Below are 18,091 nucleotides of genomic sequence, written 5' to 3'. Positions count from 1 at the left end.
AAAGTAAACTTAACCATCACCTGTGACTGTAGCTAAAGTAAACTTAACCATCACCTGTGACTGTAGCTAAAGTAAACTTAACCATCACCTGTGACTGTAGCTAAAGTAAACTTAAACATCACCTGTGACTGTAGCTAAAGTAAACTTAACCATCACCTGTGACTGTAGCTAAAGTAAACCAAACTATCACTTGTGACTGTAGCTAAAGTAAACTTAACCATCACCTGTGACTGTGGCTAAAGTAAACCTAACTATCACCTGTGACTGTAGCTAAAGTAAACTTAACATCACCTGTGACTGTAGCTAAAGTAAACTTAACAACACCTGTGACTGTAGCTAAAGTAAACCTAACCATCACCTGTGACTGTTGCTAAAGTAAACCTAACTATCACCTGTGACTGAAGCTAAAGTAAACTTAACATCACCTGTGACTGTAGCTTAAGTAAACTTAACCATCACCTGTGACTGTAGCTAAAGTAAACTTAACATCACCTTTGACTGTAGCTAAAGTAAACTTAACCATCACCTGTGACTGTAGCTAAAGTAAACTTAACCATCACCTCTGACTGTAGCTAAAGTAAACTTAACCATCACCTGTGACTGTAGCTAAAGTTAACTTAACTATCACCTGTGACTGTAGCTAAAGTAAACTTAACCATCACCTGTGACTGTAGCTAAAGTAAACCTAACCATCACCTGTGACTGTAGCTAAAGTAAACCTAACCATCACCTGTGACCGTAGCTAAAGTAAACTTAACTATCACCTGTGACTGTAGCTAAAGTAAACTTAACCATCACCTGTGACTGTAGCTAAAGTAAACTTAACCATCACCTGTGACTGTAGCTAAAGTAAACTTAACCATCACCTGTGACTGTAGCTAAAGTAAACTGAACCATCACCTGTGACTGTAGCTAAAGTAAACTTAACCATCACCTGTGACTGTATCTAAAGTAAACCTAACCATCACCTGTGACTGTAGCTAAAGTAAACTTAACCATCACCTGTGACTGTAGCTAAAGTAAACCTAACCATCACCTGTGACTGTAGCTAAAGTAAACTTAACATCACCTGTGACTGTAGCTAAAGTAAACTTAACCATCACCTGTGACTGTAGCTAAAGTAAACCTAACCATCACCTGTGACTGTAGCTAAAGTAAACTTAACCATCACCTGTGACTGTAGCTAAAGTAAACTTAACCATCACCTGTGACTGTAGCTAAAGTAAACTTAACCATCACCTGTGACTGTAGCTAAAGTAAACTTAACCATCACCTGTGACTGTAGCTAAAGTAAACTGAACCATCACCTGTGACTGTAGCTAAAGTAAACTTTACCATCACCTGTGACTGTATCTAAAGTAAACCTAACCATCACCTGTGACTGTAGCTAAAGTAAACTTAACCATCACCTGTGACTGTAGCTAAAGTAAACCTAACCATCACCTGTGACTGTAGCTAAAGTAAACTTAACATCACCTGTGACTGTAGCTAAAGTAAACTTAACCATCACCTGTGACTGTAGCTAAAGTAAACCTAACTATCACCTGTGACTGTAGCTAAAGTAAACTTAACCATCACCTGTGACTGTGGCTAAAGTTAACCTAACTATCACCTGTGACTGTAGCTAAAGTAAACTTAACATCACCTGTGACTGTAGCTAAAGTAAACTTAACAACACCTGTGACTGTAGCTAAAGTAAACCTAACCATCACCTGTGACTGTTGCTAAAGTAAACCTAACTATCACCTGTGACTGAAGCTAAAGTAAACTTAACCATCACCTGTGACTGTAGCTAAAGTAAACTTAACCATCACCTGTGACTGTAGCTAAAGTAAACTTAACATCACCTTTGACTGTAGCTAAAGTAAACTTAACCATCACCTGTGACTGTAGCTAAAGTAAACTTAACCATCACCTGTGACTGTAGCTAAAGTAAACTTAACCATCACCTGTGACTGTAGCTAAAGTAAACTTAACTATCACCTGTGACCGTAGCTAAAGTAAACTTAACCATCACCTGTGACTGTAGCTAAAGTAAACTTAACCATCACCTGTGACTGTAGCTAAAGTAAACTTAACCATTACCTGTGACTGTAGCTAAAGTAAACTGAACCATCACCTGTGACTGTAGCTAAAGTAAACTTAACCATCACCTGTGACTGTATCTAAAGTAAACCTAACCATCACCTGTGACTGTAGCTAAAGTAAACTTAACCATCACCTGTGACTGTAGCTAAAGTAAACCTAACCATCACCTGTGACTGTTGCTAAAGTAAACCTAACTATCACCTGTGACTGAAGCTAAAGTAAACTTAACATCACCTGTGACTGTAGCTAAAGTAAACTTAACCATCACCTGTGACTGTAGCTAAAGTAAACTTAACATCACCTTTGACTGTAGCTAAAGTAAACTTAACCATTACCTGTGACTGTAGCTAAAGTAAACTTAACCATCACCTGTGACTGTAGCTAAAGTAAACTTAACCATCACCTGTGACTGTAGCTAAAGTAAACTTAACTATCACCTGTGACTGTAGCTAAAGTAAACTTAACCATCACCTGTGACTGTAGCTAAAGTAAACCTAGCCATCACCTGTGACTGTAGCTAAAGTAAACCTAACCATCACCTGTGACCGTAGCTAAAGTAAACTTAACTATCACCTGTGACTGTAGCTAAAGTAAACTTAACCATCACCTGTGACTGTAGCTAAAGTAAACCTAACTATCACCTGTGACTGTAGCTAAAGTAAACTTAACCATCACCTGTGACTGTAGCTAAAGTAAACCTAACTATCACCTGTGACTGTAGCTAAAGTAAACTTAACATCACCTGTGACTGTAGCTAAAGTAAACCTAACCATCACCTGTGACTGTAGCTAAAGTAAACTTAACATCACCTGTGACTGTAGCTAAAGTAAACCTAACCATCACCTGTGACTGTAGCTAAAGTAAACCTAACCATCACCTGTGACTGTAGCTAAAGTAAACTTAACTATCACCTGTGACTGTAGCTAAAGTAAACTTAACCATCACCTGTGACTGTAGCTAAAGTAAACCTAACTATCACCTGTGACTGTAGCTAAAGTAAACTTAACCATCACCTGTGACTGTAGCTAAAGTAAACCTAACTATCACCTGTGACTGTAGCTAAAGTAAACTTAACATCACCTGTGACTGTAGCTAAAGTAAACTTAACCATCACCTGTGACTGTGGCTAAAGTAAACCTAACTATCAACTGTGACTGTAGCTAAAGTAAACTTAACATCACCTGTGACTGTAGCTAAAGTAAACTTAACCATCACCTGTGACTGTGGCTAAAGTAAACCTAACTATCACCTGTGACTGTAGCTAAAGTAAACTTAACATCACCTGTGACTGTAGCTAAAGTAAACTTAACCATCACCTGTGACTGTAGCTAAAGTAAACCTAACTATCACCTGTGACTGTATCTAAAGTAAACCTAACCATCACCTGTGACTGTAGCTAAAGTAAACCTAACCATCACCTGTGACTGTAGCTAAAGTAAACTTAACCATCACCTGTGACTGTAGCTAAAGTAAACTGAACATCACCTGTGACTGTAGCTAAAGTAAACTTAACCATCACCTGTGACTGTAGCTAAAGTAAACCGAACCATCACCTGTGACTGTAGCTAAAGTAAACTTAACCATCACCTGTGACTGTAGCTAAAGTAAACCTAACCATCACCTGTGACTGTAGCTAAAGTAAACTTAAAATCACCTGTGACTGTAGCTAAAGTAAACCGAACCATCATCTGTGACTGTAGCTAAAGTAAACTTAAAATCACCTGTGACTGTAGCTAAAGTAAACTTAACCATCACCTCTGACTGTATCTAAAGTAAACTTAACCATCACCTGTGACTGTAGCTAAAGTAAACCTAACCATCACCTGTGACTGTAGCTAAAGTAAACTTAACCATCACCTGTGACTGTAGCTAAAGTAAACTTAACATCACCTGTGACTGTATCTAAAGTAAACTAAACATCACCTGTGACTGTAGCTAAAGTAAACTTAACCATCACCTGTGACTGTAGCTAAAGTAAACCGAACCATCACCTGTGACTGTAGCTAAAGTAAACCTAACATCAACTGTGACTGTAGCTAAAGTAAACTTAACCATCACCTGTGACTGTAGCTAAAGTAAACTTACCATCACCTGTGACTGTAGCTAAAGTAAACTTAACCATCACCTGTGTCTGTAGCTAAAGTAAACTTAACCATCACCTGTGACTGTAGCTAAAGTAAACCGAACCATCACCTGTGACTGTATCTAAAGTAAACCTAACCATCACCTGTGACTGTAGCTAAAGTAAACTTAACATCACCTGTGACTGTAGCTAAAGTAAACTAAACATCACCTGTGACTGTAGCTAAAGTAAACTTAACATCACCTGTGACTGTAGCTAAAGTAAACTTAACTATCACCTGTGACTGTAGCTAAAGTAAACTTAACATCACCTGTGACTGTAGCTAAAGTAAACTTAACCATCACCTGTGACTGTGGCTAAAGTAAACCTAACTATCACCTGTGACTGTAGCTAAAGTAAACTTAACATCACCTGTGACTGTAGCTAAAGTAAACTTAACCATCACCTGTGACTGTGGCTAAAGTAAACCTAACTATCACCTGTGACTGTAGCTAAAGTAAACTTAACATCACCTGTGACTGTAGCTAAAGTAAACTTAACCATCACCTGTGACTGTAGCTAAAGTAAACCTAACTATCACCTGTGACTGTATCTAAAGTAAACCTAACCATCACCTGTGACTGTAGCTAAAGTAAACCTAACCATCACCTGTGACTGTAGCTAAAGTAAACTTAACCATCACCTGTGACTGTAGCTAAAGTAAACTGAACATCACCTGTGACTGTAGCTAAAGTAAACTTAACCATCACCTGTGACTGTAGCTAAAGTAAACCGAACCATCACCTGTGACTGTAGCTAAAGTAAACTTAACCATCACCTGTGACTGTAGCTAAAGTAAACCTAACCATCACCTGTGACTGTAGCTAAAGTAAACTTAAAATCACCTGTGACTGTAGCTAAAGTAAACCGAACCATCACCTGTGACTGTAGCTAAAGTAAACTTAACATCACCTGTGACTGTATCTAAAGTAAACTTAACATCACCTGTGACTGTAGCTAAAGTAAACTTAACTATCACCTGTGACTGTAGCTAAAGTAAACTTAACATCACCTGTGACTGTATCTAAAGTAAACTAAACATCACCTGTGACTGTAGCTAAAGTAAACTTAACCATCACCTGTGACTGTAGCTAAAGTAAACCGAACCATCACCTGTGACTGTAGCTAAAGTAAACCTAACATCACCTGTGACTGTAGCTAAAGTAAACTTAACCATCACCTGTGACTGTAGCTAAAGTAAACTTACCATCACCTGTGACTGTAGCTAAAGTAAACTTAACCATCACCTGTGTCTGTAGCTAAAGTAAACTTAACCATCACCTGTGACTGTAGCTAAAGTAAACCGAACCATCACCTGTGACTGTATCTAAAGTAAACCTAACCATCACCTGTGACTGTAGCTAAAGTAAACTTAACATCACCTGTGACTGTAGCTAAAGTAAACTAAACATCACCTGTGACTGTAGCTAAAGTAAACTTAACATCACCTGTGACTGTAGCTAAAGTAAACTTAACTATCACCTGTGACTGTAGCTAAAGTAAACTTAACATCACCTGTGACTGTATCTAAAGTAAACTAAATATCACCTGTGACTGTAGCTAAAGTAAACCGAACCATCACCTGTGACTGTAGCTAAAGTAAACTTAACATCACCTGTGACTGTAGCTAAAGTAAACTTAACATCACCTGTGACTGTAGCTAAAGTAAACTTAACTATCACCTGTGACTGTAGCTAAAGTAAACTTAACATCACCTGTGACTGTATCTAAAGTAAACTAAACATCACCTGTGACTGTAGCTAAAGTAAACTTAACCATCACCTGTGACTGTAGCTAAAGTAAACCGAACCATCACCTGTGACTGTATCTAAAGTAAACTTAACCATCACCTGTGACTGTAGCTAAAGTAAACTTAACCATCACCTGTGACTGTAGCTAAAGTAAACTTAACCTTCACCTGTGACTGTAGCTAAAGTAAACCGAACCATCACCTGTGACTGTAGCTAAAGTAAACTTAACCAAACTTATCACATTACTAAGTGAGTAGAATAAAAGAATAAAAGTATTCTGATTCTGATGATGAATCTATTCAAAATACTGCTCTTGTCATTATTTATATTGTGATGTTGATAATATGTCTTTTCCAGTAAACTGTGAGTCACAGAGGAACGCAGCAGTGCTCTGCTGTTGAATCAATCAGTGCTAACGAGTGCAACAAGTCTTAAATAGAGTTGTGACGTTCACGAACGAACCGACCTATTGAACGGTTCTTTAACATGAACGACGGGAACCGAGTCGCAGTTGAGAGCCGTTCTTTTTTCAAAGGAAGCGCAGCAGCGTTTGGATGCACGACAAAGCAAAATGTAACATAAGGCAAAATAATATTTCTTTCAAGTCTGTCTCAAATATCGTTCACTAAAGTTTGCACTCATGTTACCAAAGACAGTTCAGGAGTCCTCTGCAGGGTAAGACTGCTCAGTTTTTTTATTGCACCACAAATGAAAAGGTGTTCCATGATTAACAAGTCAAAAGAGCTTTATTTACACTAAGACACATTTTATACAAAGATCCAAAATAGTCTTTTGAAAGAGCCATAAATCCCATCTCTGATCGTAAACACTAAAATCCAAGTTTCCTCTTTTTATTGTTCTTCTTGAAGAGGAAGTTGTGACATTTCATTTGTCCCCTCATACATGAGGCAGGGCAGATAAAGTATATTATTATATTTCAACATTTCACCGTCAAATGTATCAAAGGTCATCACTGCATCAAATCACAGGTCATTTATTGAACGAGTAAAACAGAAACAGTATTCTGTATAAACATATACAACTCTATCTATCTTCAATCTCAACAACACATAACTTAAAATACCAGTCTATGCTTGATAAAGTGACAATGGTTACTGAAATGAGACCATTAACACTTTATATTCACACCAGTTTATCCAAAATCTATTAAGTTCTCTTCCTGAACATCTTCACCTGCTTGCCCCCTTCTTGACCAACTACTTATCAGTTTCTTGATTTCTTTTCCAAAGTCTTCGTGTAGTTTAGGAAACTCCTCCCTTGCTTCGAAGTAGGCTGCTGACCACTCCCCCATGGGCGGGGCAGGAGTGTTGATGGGCACCACATTTGTGCTCCTCTTGGGCCAGAGCTTGGGTGACCTCTTGGTGGCTGTTTTGGATGGAAGGTTTGGTGTCAGACTGGCTCCTGCTGCCATGGCACCTGGTGCTGCAGTCCCAGGCAGGGTTGAAGTCTGTGTGATCTGACTGGCTGCAGAAAAACCAGCCTCTGTGGTGTGGAAATTAGGCATGGTGAAAGAGCTGCCTGGTTCAGCAGAGATGGCAGCTAATGTGTCTGAGGGAAAGACAAACATAGTAATTCATTAAGAATCATTGAAAGACTAACGCCATGTTTCCACCAAGTGGAACGGTTCGGTTTGGTACAGTTTCCATTAGGAACAGTAGCAAAATAACAAACCCTTCCTTTTGGGTTCCAGATTAAAATGGTGTGGTATGGAGCTGGCTCCGCCCACAACAGTCAGCTGATTGGATGAACATCGCTCCCCTGCGACGCATGTTTCTTCAACTCCCACAGCCTACGCTCACCCTCAGCTCACACACGTACTGTTCTCATTCCAAACACAAGCCTGGACCAGGACTTTACCAAACCAAACTGTACCATACTGTACCAAACCATACTGTACCATACTGTACCAAACCAAACTGTACCATACTGTACCAAACCAAACCGTACCATACTGTACCAAACTGTACCAAACCAAACTGTACCAAACCAAACCGTACCATACTGTACCATACCAAACTGTACCAAACCAAACTGTACCAAACCAAACCGTACCATACTGTACCATACCAAACTGTACCAAACCAAACTGTACCAAACCAAACCGTACCATACTGTACCATACCAAACTGTACCAAACCAAACTGTACCAAACCAAACCGTACCAAACCAAACCGTACCATACTGTACCATACCAAACTGTACCAAACCAAACTGTACCAAACCAAACCGTACCATACTGTACCAAACCAAACCGTACAGAGGTGCTGCCATGATTTGACAGGAGAAACTAGTTAAAGCTTGTTGTGTGCAGATTTCACCTTAGCTTCCTCACAAACTGACCAAACCTTTCCTTACTGCTTTTATTTTGAAAGGTAGTTTACTTTGTCAGTGTCTGTTGCTGCATTCCATTTACATTGGAACTTGGAACTGAGAGTGACGCCACCTCTGAGTTCAGAGCATTCTAATTGAATTGATATCTCAACTCGAAGGTTGTGGGTTCGATTCCCGGCTCTGCGAGTCTACATGCCGATGTGTCCTTGGGCAAGACACTTAACCCCCACGTTGAAGCGTGTAGTGTAAAGCGGCTTTGAGCGGCCTTCAGGACTAGGAAAGTGCTTTAAATATGATCAAATAATTAGGCTTAGAATTTATTTTGGAAAATCTAATGTTGATTCCACGTATTTTGTAATACTTTGTGCACTTGACAAATGTATATTTAATATAATGAAAGTCATCACAGATACTGATCATATGACCATCTCTCTCCTCATGTCACATATACAGTAGATATAATAAACATGCAGTAGGCTCAGCGCAGACTCTCACCTCTGTACTTCTTCTCCAGGTCCATGACCAGCAGAGACAGGTAGCTGTGATTGGCGGTCAGCAGGGCTTTGATCCAGCTCTCCTGACTCTCCTGGTCCTCGGCGGCGAACTTGTACGTGCGCAGTCCCGGCTCGCTCCACACGAGCGAGAAGGCAAACTGCTCGTCAGACTCACACAGCTGGACGGTGCAGCCCTCCAGGACCAGCACTCCGGTCAGGTCCCGGTCTGACGCTCGCTCCTTATAGAAGAGGAGGTTTCCCTTCAGCACACACCAGCGCTTCTGATAGGAAGTCTTAATCTCACCCTGTGTGTGTGTGTGTGTCAACAGAGTGTGTGTTATTTACACAACTGTGCTGATGAAATCAACTTGTCTATCTATCAATCTGTCTGTCTGTCTGTCTATCTGTCTGTCAGTCTGTCCTATATATACATATATACATATATATATAAAAACCTATAATGGGCTAAATGATAGAATAACTGACTGGTTTACTACATATTGTGCAATTTTGACTCAGATTTCGTTCTACTTTTACAATATTTCTAGAGATCTACTTTAATCTTTCAGGAAGCATTTGTGCCAGGGCCATGTTTACTGTTTGTGATGTGATAGTTGTCACAGCTGTTAGTTTATATACAGTACAATGTTTCAAGAAGTAAAAGCTTTTATTATTCTATCTATCTATCTATCTATGGGCAGTGTTCTTTGGAGTGCAACAATGACTAGATTATAGAATATAATAATAGACACCTGTTTTGATAAGTGATGAATCCGTTTTGATTCCTCAGTAAATGAGTCGCTACATTATGCACAAATATGCTCTTGTGTTGTCTTGAAACGCCTCACACATGTTATATAGATGAGTCAAAGAGGAAAGATATTATGAACCTATGAACAGATAACGATACAGTAACAGAACATGACATCAATGAGAGGAATGTCCAGCACAAGCAAAATGTCTCTCAGATGGTGAATAGATTTGAAATTGTTCATATAAAACAATAGCTGATTGTGTTTCTACTGTAGATGTGTTGTTTACATCCGTCTAACATGTAATCATACATGTTTACAACAGTTGAAACATAATCACTTCTACAGTGATTGTGCTGGTGCTGCTTGTTTGTCTATTTTGTTAAAAACACACCATATTATAACACATGTAACCTCATGTGTGATGTAAAGCTCTTACCTTCTTGTAAAGGTAACCCTCCTTGTCCACACGTGACTTAGAAGATTCGAAATAGGTGAGAATTTTTTCATCAAACTTCATTTCAACATGTCACGCTGCTCGCGAGACAACACACACACACACACACAGAGAGAGAGAGAGATTCTTAGTCAACCTTGTACTTCCTGATTTATTAACATGTTCGTGACTGTTGTACAACAGTAACACAACAGTAACACAACAAACTGGGACTGAAGACACGTGAATGCAACACTTTACAACTCCTGACTTCCGTCACTGACACGAAACAAAGTGTTTCATAATATTAGCTCATATTTAAAACTGACGGCCATTAACAGTGTGTGTGTGTGTGTGTGTGTGTGTGTGTGTGCGTGCGTGCGCGCGCGAGCAGCTCAAGAGTTCAAGAGAACATGGCGGCGTTTTAACACGAGAGAACAAAGTGTCCGCTTGTTTTCTAACTGTCGCTACTCGACTCACTCACTCACTCGCTCACTCATTCACTCGCTCACTCATTCACTCACTCACTCACCTCCTCGCTGAAGTGTAGAAACGTGATGCCGCGCTTTCGTCCCTGCACTGTGTGTGTGTGTGTGTGTGTGTGTTTGAGGCACTTCCTGGTTTGTAGGTGCAGTGACAGGTGAAGCAGCTCCACGTCACTAACAACAAACTTACGTTAACATTTGACACATTTACGTTATACGTTATTTACTTATTCACACTTTTGTGTTGGATTATTTCCCTTATTACCTTATAAGGAAGGTAATAATACCTTAAGAAGCAACGTTGATTTTTATCATTAAAGTTTCCATTTTGTGGCAAATATTACAGAAACAAACGTGAATTCGCAAAAATGTCCCAGAATTAAAAATATTTTTTGAGTAATAATTTATAAATTATTTATTTGATTATGATTGATTTTACGATGACTTTTACTATTAATAAAATGGTTATTATCCATTATATAAGTGCTTGTCTGGTACATTTCCACATATAAATGTTTTCACCTAAGTGAAATATGTGTTTATTCATTGTAAATATAATCATAATAATAATATTTAAATTGAATTATTTCTCTGCATTTGACCCATCCTAGAATTAGGAGCAGTGGGCTGCCACACTGAGTAGCGCCCGGGGAGCAATGGGGGTTGGGTACCTTGCTCAGGGGTACCCCAGCCCTTTTGGCCAGGTGGGGATTTCAACCGGCAACCCAAGTTCCCTTTCCACTTGTCCACGGGCTGCCCCCTAAGTACATATATATACAGTATATACGGTACAGTGTGTGTTAACTTGATTGCAGTTAGTGCACGTTGTGAAAATCCTTTACATCTGTTGTGTAAAGTCACAGAAACACATTGTGACACAAACAAATACTTTTATATATAAGCAATGAGACAATGTTTTGTGGTACATGTTTATTCATTTAATGATTTAGTTTCCCGTGTAAACTCCATTTCTTAAAAAATACAAATAACAAAATAAATCTGCAATAAATATCCTGCCATTAAAAAAACATTTGCAGTCATTCAGATAAATCAGCGGAAAGGTCCAGTGTGTGAAATGTGGAATCTAATGATGTTTGACTTAGTGTAGAACTGCTCACAAAGGTTTAGAATAAGTTTTTAATCAATTCTTTAGACGAGGCTCATGCTTTATTGAGGCTGCCATCATGTTGACTGAGGTGTGAGACAGTCTCACCTGTCTCACCTGCACACGTCGCTCATTCTTAAACGCTGGACCTTTAAAAACAATCATGCTATTCACTTTTTATTTTTTTAAATGATGAACCATGTAATAAATATGAAGAATAACATCAAATAAAAATAATAGTCTAATAATATGTAACACAACACTGAATGTAAAGTGTTTTGTTTCTATTATCAATGAATGAGTCATCATAAAGAAGTATTGATCAAAAACAGAGAAACCCTAAACACAACATACTGCACATGAGTGACAAAAGGACAACATTTCAGTAGAGAATTATTTTTTATGTTTATATCTCAGACTGAGGCCACATGCACAAGACTATGGTTTCATTTGTTAAAGAAAAATATTTAAAAACTATTCTTTATTTTTGCATTATGTCAACATGAGCTGGTGAGGATTTTTCCACGTTCAGACCCATAATGAGCATTATTACTACATTATTACAAAATGTCCCCTGTTGTAAACACTAGTCCCCTGTGAAGGCATCCAAAGTAGTTTGTAAGTATGAGGATCGACACATTATCAACACCCCGACGCCACCGAAGGTGCAGAAGGTACAGCTTCTGTGTCTGTGTGGAGAATTTATTATACATCGTAGAAACTACAGCTGCGACTAATGATTGTTTTCAGATATTCTGAACACTAAGCGATTAATCTGTCGATTAATCGCTTAGTGTTCAGAATATCTGAACACCTTAAAAAAATGTTGCTCTGCGTGCGTCAAACCTGGACATGATGATGTTCTCAAACATCTTGTTTTGTCCACAAACCAAAACGATTGACTTTTAATGATTTCAAAGAAATGAAGAAAATATTCACATTTAAGAAGCTTAAACAATCTTGTTTTAATCACGAAAAAAGCTTCAAACCGATTATTCGATGATCAAAATAGTTGTCAATTAATTTAGTAATCGATTCATCGTTTCAGCTCTAATAAAAAACACACTGAAATCAGATATCAGGCTGTTTGGTAAAATGCAGTCTTGACACATTCAGTTATCAAACGCATCATTCACTCAATGATTATTAATCAAAGACTCAACTCATCAGCAACTATTGGAAAATGTTTTTTCTTGACTTGGCATGGACTACACGAGTCAAACTTGACATGTATCTTTATGTTCTGTAGTGTTGTATCGTGCTCATGTGTGCTGCTCCCTCCACACCTGCTGTAAGTGCAGTGTCTCTCCGATGTGGATCTTCTGGTGTCTCTTGAGATTCTCCCCTCGACTGAAGCTCTTCCCACACTGGTTGCAGTAGTAGGGTTTCTCTCCGGTGTGCACGCGCTTGTGTTTCTTCAGGTCTCCGGCCTGCCTGAACCGCCGGCCGCACTGTGCGCAGCCGTAGGGTTTCTCCCCCGTGTGGCAGCGCTGGTGGATCCTGAGGTTAGCCACCCTGCTGAACGTCTTGCCGCAGACGACACACAGGTGGGCGTCCTCTCCTCTGAGGTGCTCGCTGCTGAGTTTGGCGAACGCGTGCCTTCTTGAGGCGCTGAGCCTTGTGTGGGTGAGGACGAGCCCGTGAGGTTGGACTCTCACGTGTGACCGGTGTAACTCCTCAGGGTTGAGGCGAGAAGAGTTGCAGCTCAAGTCCACACATCCGGGATAATGTTGTTGCCGAGGCGACGGCTGTGACGTCGTACAGTCTGTCGGCTCTGCTTCTCTTTTGATGGCAGTTCCATTTAACTGGAGCGCTCGTCTGTGTGAGCGACTGCTGTGTGGACTGTTGGAGGAGACACAACTGTGACTCAAGTCTGCTGTGTGTGATGTTCCGACCGTCGACGCCTCCATAACCTCAGGTTCATCACTGCCATAGTCTGTTGATAGGAGTGCACATTCAGCGTCATTGAAGCTTTCTTGTTCTATGCCTTCCTGCTTCACACTGTGGTCAGCTGTGTGGTCAGCTGTGTGGTCAGCTGTGGGGTCAGCTGTGGGGTCAGCTGTGTGGTCAGCTGTGTGGCTGCTCAGCAGCTCGTAGTCTGTGAGAGAGAACTCCGAGTCGTGCACTAGAATCTTTGTGTCTTGTGTTTCTTCTGTTACACTTGCAGGGAGAAGAGCTGTGGAGAAAAACAACAAAGGCCTCTTTACTTTGCTTTAGAAACTCTAGAGCTGCAACAATTAATTGACTATTAATTCATTACAATAAAAAAAACAACGATAACTGATTAATCAGTTTGAGTGTAAATAGTTTATTTAAAATAAATAAATAAATACAGGTTCTATCACAAAGCTAAATGATACTTAAGAGCGGATATAAGAATTAAAAAGGCCAACATGTTGGTCCTCTGCTCGCCCAGGAACACGTGGAGCAGTATTTTTTCCTGATTTCCAAAAATCATTGGAAAAATAACACTACGCTGCATTAAAAAGGGAGCTTGCATTCACATTTTGGGAGACATTATTGCAGTAATTGTTGTTTACTTTTCATCTGTAGGACTGTTGCATTAAAACCATGCCTTAGTGAGTGACTACATTTGTACGCACGTGTGCTCTCCTTTGTCATTTTGTCCTGGAGCTCCATCAGTCGTCTCTTCAGAGTCTCGTTCTCCCTCTGTGTCCTGGCTGTTTTCTCCTGGTACTCTGACACCGTCTCCTTCACCACCTCCAGAACCTCCTGCACGGCTTCAGTCAGCAGCTGGGCCACGCGCACGTTCAATCGCTCCAGTTTGGACATCCTAAATAAACAAACAGCACAACAAAAGTCAAAAAAAAAAGTCAAAATGCATATGAAGTGCACCTGAGTGCCGAGTAATTAAAGGTACAGTATGTGTTATTGAACAAAGTGTCAGCATAATGTAAATCAGGTGATCTCAGAAAGAACAACACCTCTGCAGTCTCACAACTAAACCAGAGTTTGACCAATCACAGAACAGCAGAAGAGTACAGACCGTCCTATTGGCTGTATGACCATAGTCTGCATATAGCTCCCTTAAATCAAATGATTGCTCCCAGTAGCAGCAATAATAACAGCATCTCTGCTCCCTGCAGCTGGGACTGTTGTTGCTGTTGTATGATTATAAAACATGGCTTTGACTTTTTAGCAGAAACGTAACATAACACCGGCGCGTTCACCTGAAAGGTCCAGTCTGTAACATTCATAAGCCACATTTATGTGTTTATTATGTCCTTAACTCTCTTACTGCTATGTTTCTACAGCAACGTAAATGTGTGTCTATTCTCTGACATGCACGGGAAAGGAAAGAGTGAGACGAGAAATGCGATACATTGATTTCTGTATTGGTTGCAGATATAGACTTAATTGACTTTAGGTATGATGTCATTTCTGCCACCAAGACTATCCTGACCAAAAACACGACACTTCACAATATTAATGTGACGACTGACAAATAGGTTTAGATATAATTTATTATTGGATTCTTAAAAAGTTAACAGGTGTTGCCTTCTGGCTGCACCTACAGTCGTCAGAGACAGCACAGATAGGATTTTAGACTCTATTGACAGTATTGTCACAATAATAGAAATTTGCCATGACTGACTTATTTTAAGTGCTATTTATGCCAGTGGGTGATAATATAATAATAATAATAATAATAATAATAATAATGATGATGTCAGTACTGGTATTGGCATATATCGAACATCTGGGTGAGCTTTTAGAAATAATAAATAATAATAAACAGTGAAACGTGGCTGTTGTGATCGTTTTATCAGCGTTTCAATGAGACTACAAAAAATGTCAACAGAAATGGCTAATGTTAGCATTTCCACAGCAGGTTATAATGTCATGTTTACAATAGTTCACAATTTCTTTGACATTAATTTAAACAAATTGGAAAATGTGAACCTAATGACAGCGGTCCAGTGTGTGTGTGTGTGTGTGTTTAGGGTACAGTACCTGTAAGCTAGTCCTCAGGTCAGCGTCTGTGGAAGGCTAACGTTAGCTACATTAGCTAACTCAAATTCTACTTCCGCGTCCCACAGGTCGAACTAGCCCGCGACTGTGGCTACATTCTTCACAACACATTTAATTGTCATTAAAACGGACATTCTCAACACATAAAAACACAGTTGTCAATGTTAATGTAATGTAAATAGCAGAAGTCGCAACATACGATCATAACATATCGCAACCCCCGGAAGAGCAATCTAATTCACTTCCGCAGTGAATCACTTTTCAAAACAAAAGCCTTAAATCATTTTCTTTACAGGCAGATCCCAGCCATCTTTACGAATGCGGATACCGCCACCTACTGTGTGCAAGTGTGTAATTCAGTTTTCCATTTTACACAACATAATGTAGTGTTAATGAACAAAAGATGGGTTTGAGGCATAAACCTAAAATAGCAAGGCCCTTCCCTTCTATACATATAAAAGGCTTAAAATAAGGCAAAGCAGATCAAGACTTTTATCTTAAAAAGTGACTATTCGTTTCAATTTCTGGTGAACAGCAACGTGCAATGACTGCAATTTAATCATACATCATTTTTTGTTTTATGTTCTGTAAAAATGTAATACATGTTGGAAAAGATTCATATATCTACATTCTCATCCCTGCTTGTCATTAAACTGCTTTACTTCACTATCACCACAGATGTTTATAGCCGGTCATCTCGCTTGGCTGAGGGCGGTTTCCTGTCGTCTAGTGTGCATGCACCACTCATGATGAGAGTCTACGGTAAAGACACTGAGGGCGGTTTCCTGTCGTCTAGTGTGCATGCACCACTCATGATGAGAGTCTACGGTAAAGACACTGAGGGCAGTTTCCTGTCGTCCAGTGTGCATGCACCACTCATGATGAGAGTCTACGGTAAAGACACTGAGGGCTGTTTCCTGTCGTCCAGTGTGCATGCACCACTCATGATGAGAGTCTACGGTAAAGACACTGAGGGCGGTTTCCTGTCGTCTAGTGTGCATGCACCACTCATGATGAGAGTCTACGGTAAAGACACTGAGGGCGGTTTCCTGTCGTCCAGTGTGCATGCACCACTCATGATGAGAGTCTACGGTAAAGACACTGAGGGCGGTTTCCTGTCGTCCAGTGTGCATGCACCACTCATGATGAGAGTCTACGGTAAAGACACTGAGGGCGGTTTCCTGTCGTCCAGTGTGCATGCACCACTCATGATGAGAGTCTACGGTAAAGACACTGAGGGCGGTTTCCTGTCGTCCAGTGTGCATGCACCACTCATGATGAGAGTCTACGGTAAAGACACTGAGGGCTGTTTCCTGTCGTCCAGTGTGCATGCACCACTCATGATGAGAGTCTACGGTAAAGACACTGAGCGCGGTTTCCTGTCGTCCAGTGTGCATGCACCACTCATGATGAGAGTCTACGGTAAAGACACTGAGGGCGGTTTCCTGTCGTCTAGTGTGCATGCACCACTCATGATGAGAGTCTACGGTAAAGACACTGAGGGCGGTTTCCTGTCGTCTAGTGTGCATGCACCACTCATGATGAGAGTCTACGGTAAAGACACTGAGGGCGGTTTCCTGTCGTCCAGTGTGCATGCACCACTCATGATGAGAGTCTACGGTAAAGACACTGAGGGCTGTTTCCTGTCGTCCAGTGTGCATGCACCACTCATGATGAGAGTCTACGGTAAAGACACTGAGGGCGGTTTCCTGTCGTCTAGTGTGCATGCACCACTCATGATGAGAGTCTACGGTAAAGACACTGAGGGCGGTTTCCTGTCGTCTAGTGTGCATGCACCACTCATGATGAGAGTCTACGGTAAAGACACTGAGGGCGGTTTCCTGTCGTCCAGTGTGCATGCACCACTCATGATGAGAGTCTACGGTAAAGACACTGAGGGCGGTTTCCTGTCGTCCAGTGTGCATGCACCACTCATGATGAGAGCCTACGGTAAAGACACTGAGGGCGGTTTCCTGTCGTCTAGTGTGCATGCACCACTCATGATGAGAGTCTGGATCTGTTGTTCATGCGTGAGATGTGTGTTTGACATGTGGTGTATTCCTGGATTGCTTTTCCTGATGATGTAATAATATGCTGTTGTATGGAGAATTTCTTTTTGATCCACATTGTTAGCCAGGCTGTGTAGATGGCACCACACTTTGTCTATGGAGTGTTATGAGCTCTTGTGAGGCACCGAGCAGGCCTCTGATTCTCTTATCTTTTGTGTAGGAAGCTGGTGTTGCTGTCTGACACGAACATGTGTCCGTGTTTCTGTTAAGGCTGGTTTATGTATGTGGTTTGTTATACAACCTGAAATGTTGTGTAATTCTAGAGGGGTGAGTGTAACAGGGTCTACACTCTATACTACAGTATATTTTTGAAGGTACTGCAATTTATTAAATACATGATATTTATTTTATTTTATAATTACACAAAATGTATGTTTTAAGTTTTTACACGGCAGGTTAAGTTGTCATGTGGAACCTTCATGATTTTCTGTCCCCCACGTTCAC

General features: G+C 40.4%; 2 protein-coding genes across 3 annotated transcripts; both read right to left on the bottom strand.

Moving 5' to 3' along the window:
- Nucleotides 1-6,632: 6,632 nt before the first annotated feature.
- LOC131448944 (sesquipedalian-1-like) lies at nucleotides 6,633-10,855 on the bottom strand. 2 transcript variants are annotated; one of them, XM_058621779.1, is made up of 4 exons: nucleotides 10,528-10,855; nucleotides 9,999-10,093; nucleotides 8,809-9,046; nucleotides 6,633-7,530 (listed from the first exon to the last, which is right to left on the bottom strand). In XM_058621779.1, exons 2-4 carry the CDS (start codon nucleotides 10,077-10,079, stop codon nucleotides 7,115-7,117), a joined length of 735 nt encoding a protein of 244 aa, XP_058477762.1. In that variant the 5' UTR covers nucleotides 10,080-10,093; nucleotides 10,528-10,855; the 3' UTR covers nucleotides 6,633-7,114. The 2 variants fall into 2 exon arrangements, with proteins under 2 accessions (XP_058477762.1, XP_058477761.1); XM_058621778.1 differs by having other exon boundaries at nucleotides 8,809-9,112; nucleotides 10,528-10,853.
- A 1,499-nt stretch (nucleotides 10,856-12,354) lies between these two features.
- Nucleotides 12,355-16,425, bottom strand: LOC131448926 (zinc finger protein 436-like). The gene is made up of 3 exons (XM_058621747.1): nucleotides 15,561-16,425; nucleotides 14,189-14,379; nucleotides 12,355-13,761 (listed from the first exon to the last, which is right to left on the bottom strand). Exons 2-3 carry the CDS (start codon nucleotides 14,376-14,378, stop codon nucleotides 12,848-12,850), a joined length of 1,104 nt encoding a protein of 367 aa, XP_058477730.1. The 5' UTR covers nucleotide 14,379; nucleotides 15,561-16,425; the 3' UTR covers nucleotides 12,355-12,847.
- Between the last annotated feature and the right edge of the window lie 1,666 nt (nucleotides 16,426-18,091).

The sequence above is a fragment of the Solea solea genome, chromosome 21 (assembly GCF_958295425.1).
Source record: "Solea solea chromosome 21, fSolSol10.1, whole genome shotgun sequence".
In the NCBI taxonomy this organism is placed as follows: domain Eukaryota; kingdom Metazoa; phylum Chordata; class Actinopteri; order Pleuronectiformes; family Soleidae; genus Solea; species Solea solea.
The sequence above is the reverse complement of the archived record's forward strand: the minus strand, read 5'-3'. Positions and strand labels throughout refer to the sequence as shown.

What these genes read in the sequence shown, in the direction of transcription:
- LOC131448944 (XM_058621778.1), bottom strand. Translation starts at nt 10,079, where the DNA reads ATGAAGTTTGATGAAAAAATTCTCACCTATTTCGAATCTTCTAAGTCA. An exon ending in AGGGTTACCTTTACAAGAAG is followed by an intron (nt 9,113 to 9,998) that starts GTAAGAGCTTTA and finishes ACACACACACAG; the next exon opens with GGTGAGATTAAGACTTCCTA. An exon ending in CCTGGAGAAGAAGTACAGAG is followed by an intron (nt 7,531 to 8,808) that starts GTGAGAGTCTGC and finishes TCTTTCCCTCAG; the next exon opens with ACACATTAGCTGCCATCTCT.
- LOC131448926 (XM_058621747.1), bottom strand. Translation starts at nt 14,378, where the DNA reads ATGTCCAAACTGGAGCGATTGAACGTGCGCGTGGCCCAGCTGCTGACT. An exon ending in AATGACAAAGGAGAGCACAC is followed by an intron (nt 13,762 to 14,188) that starts GTGCGTACAAAT and finishes TTTTCTCCACAG; the next exon opens with CTCTTCTCCCTGCAAGTGTA.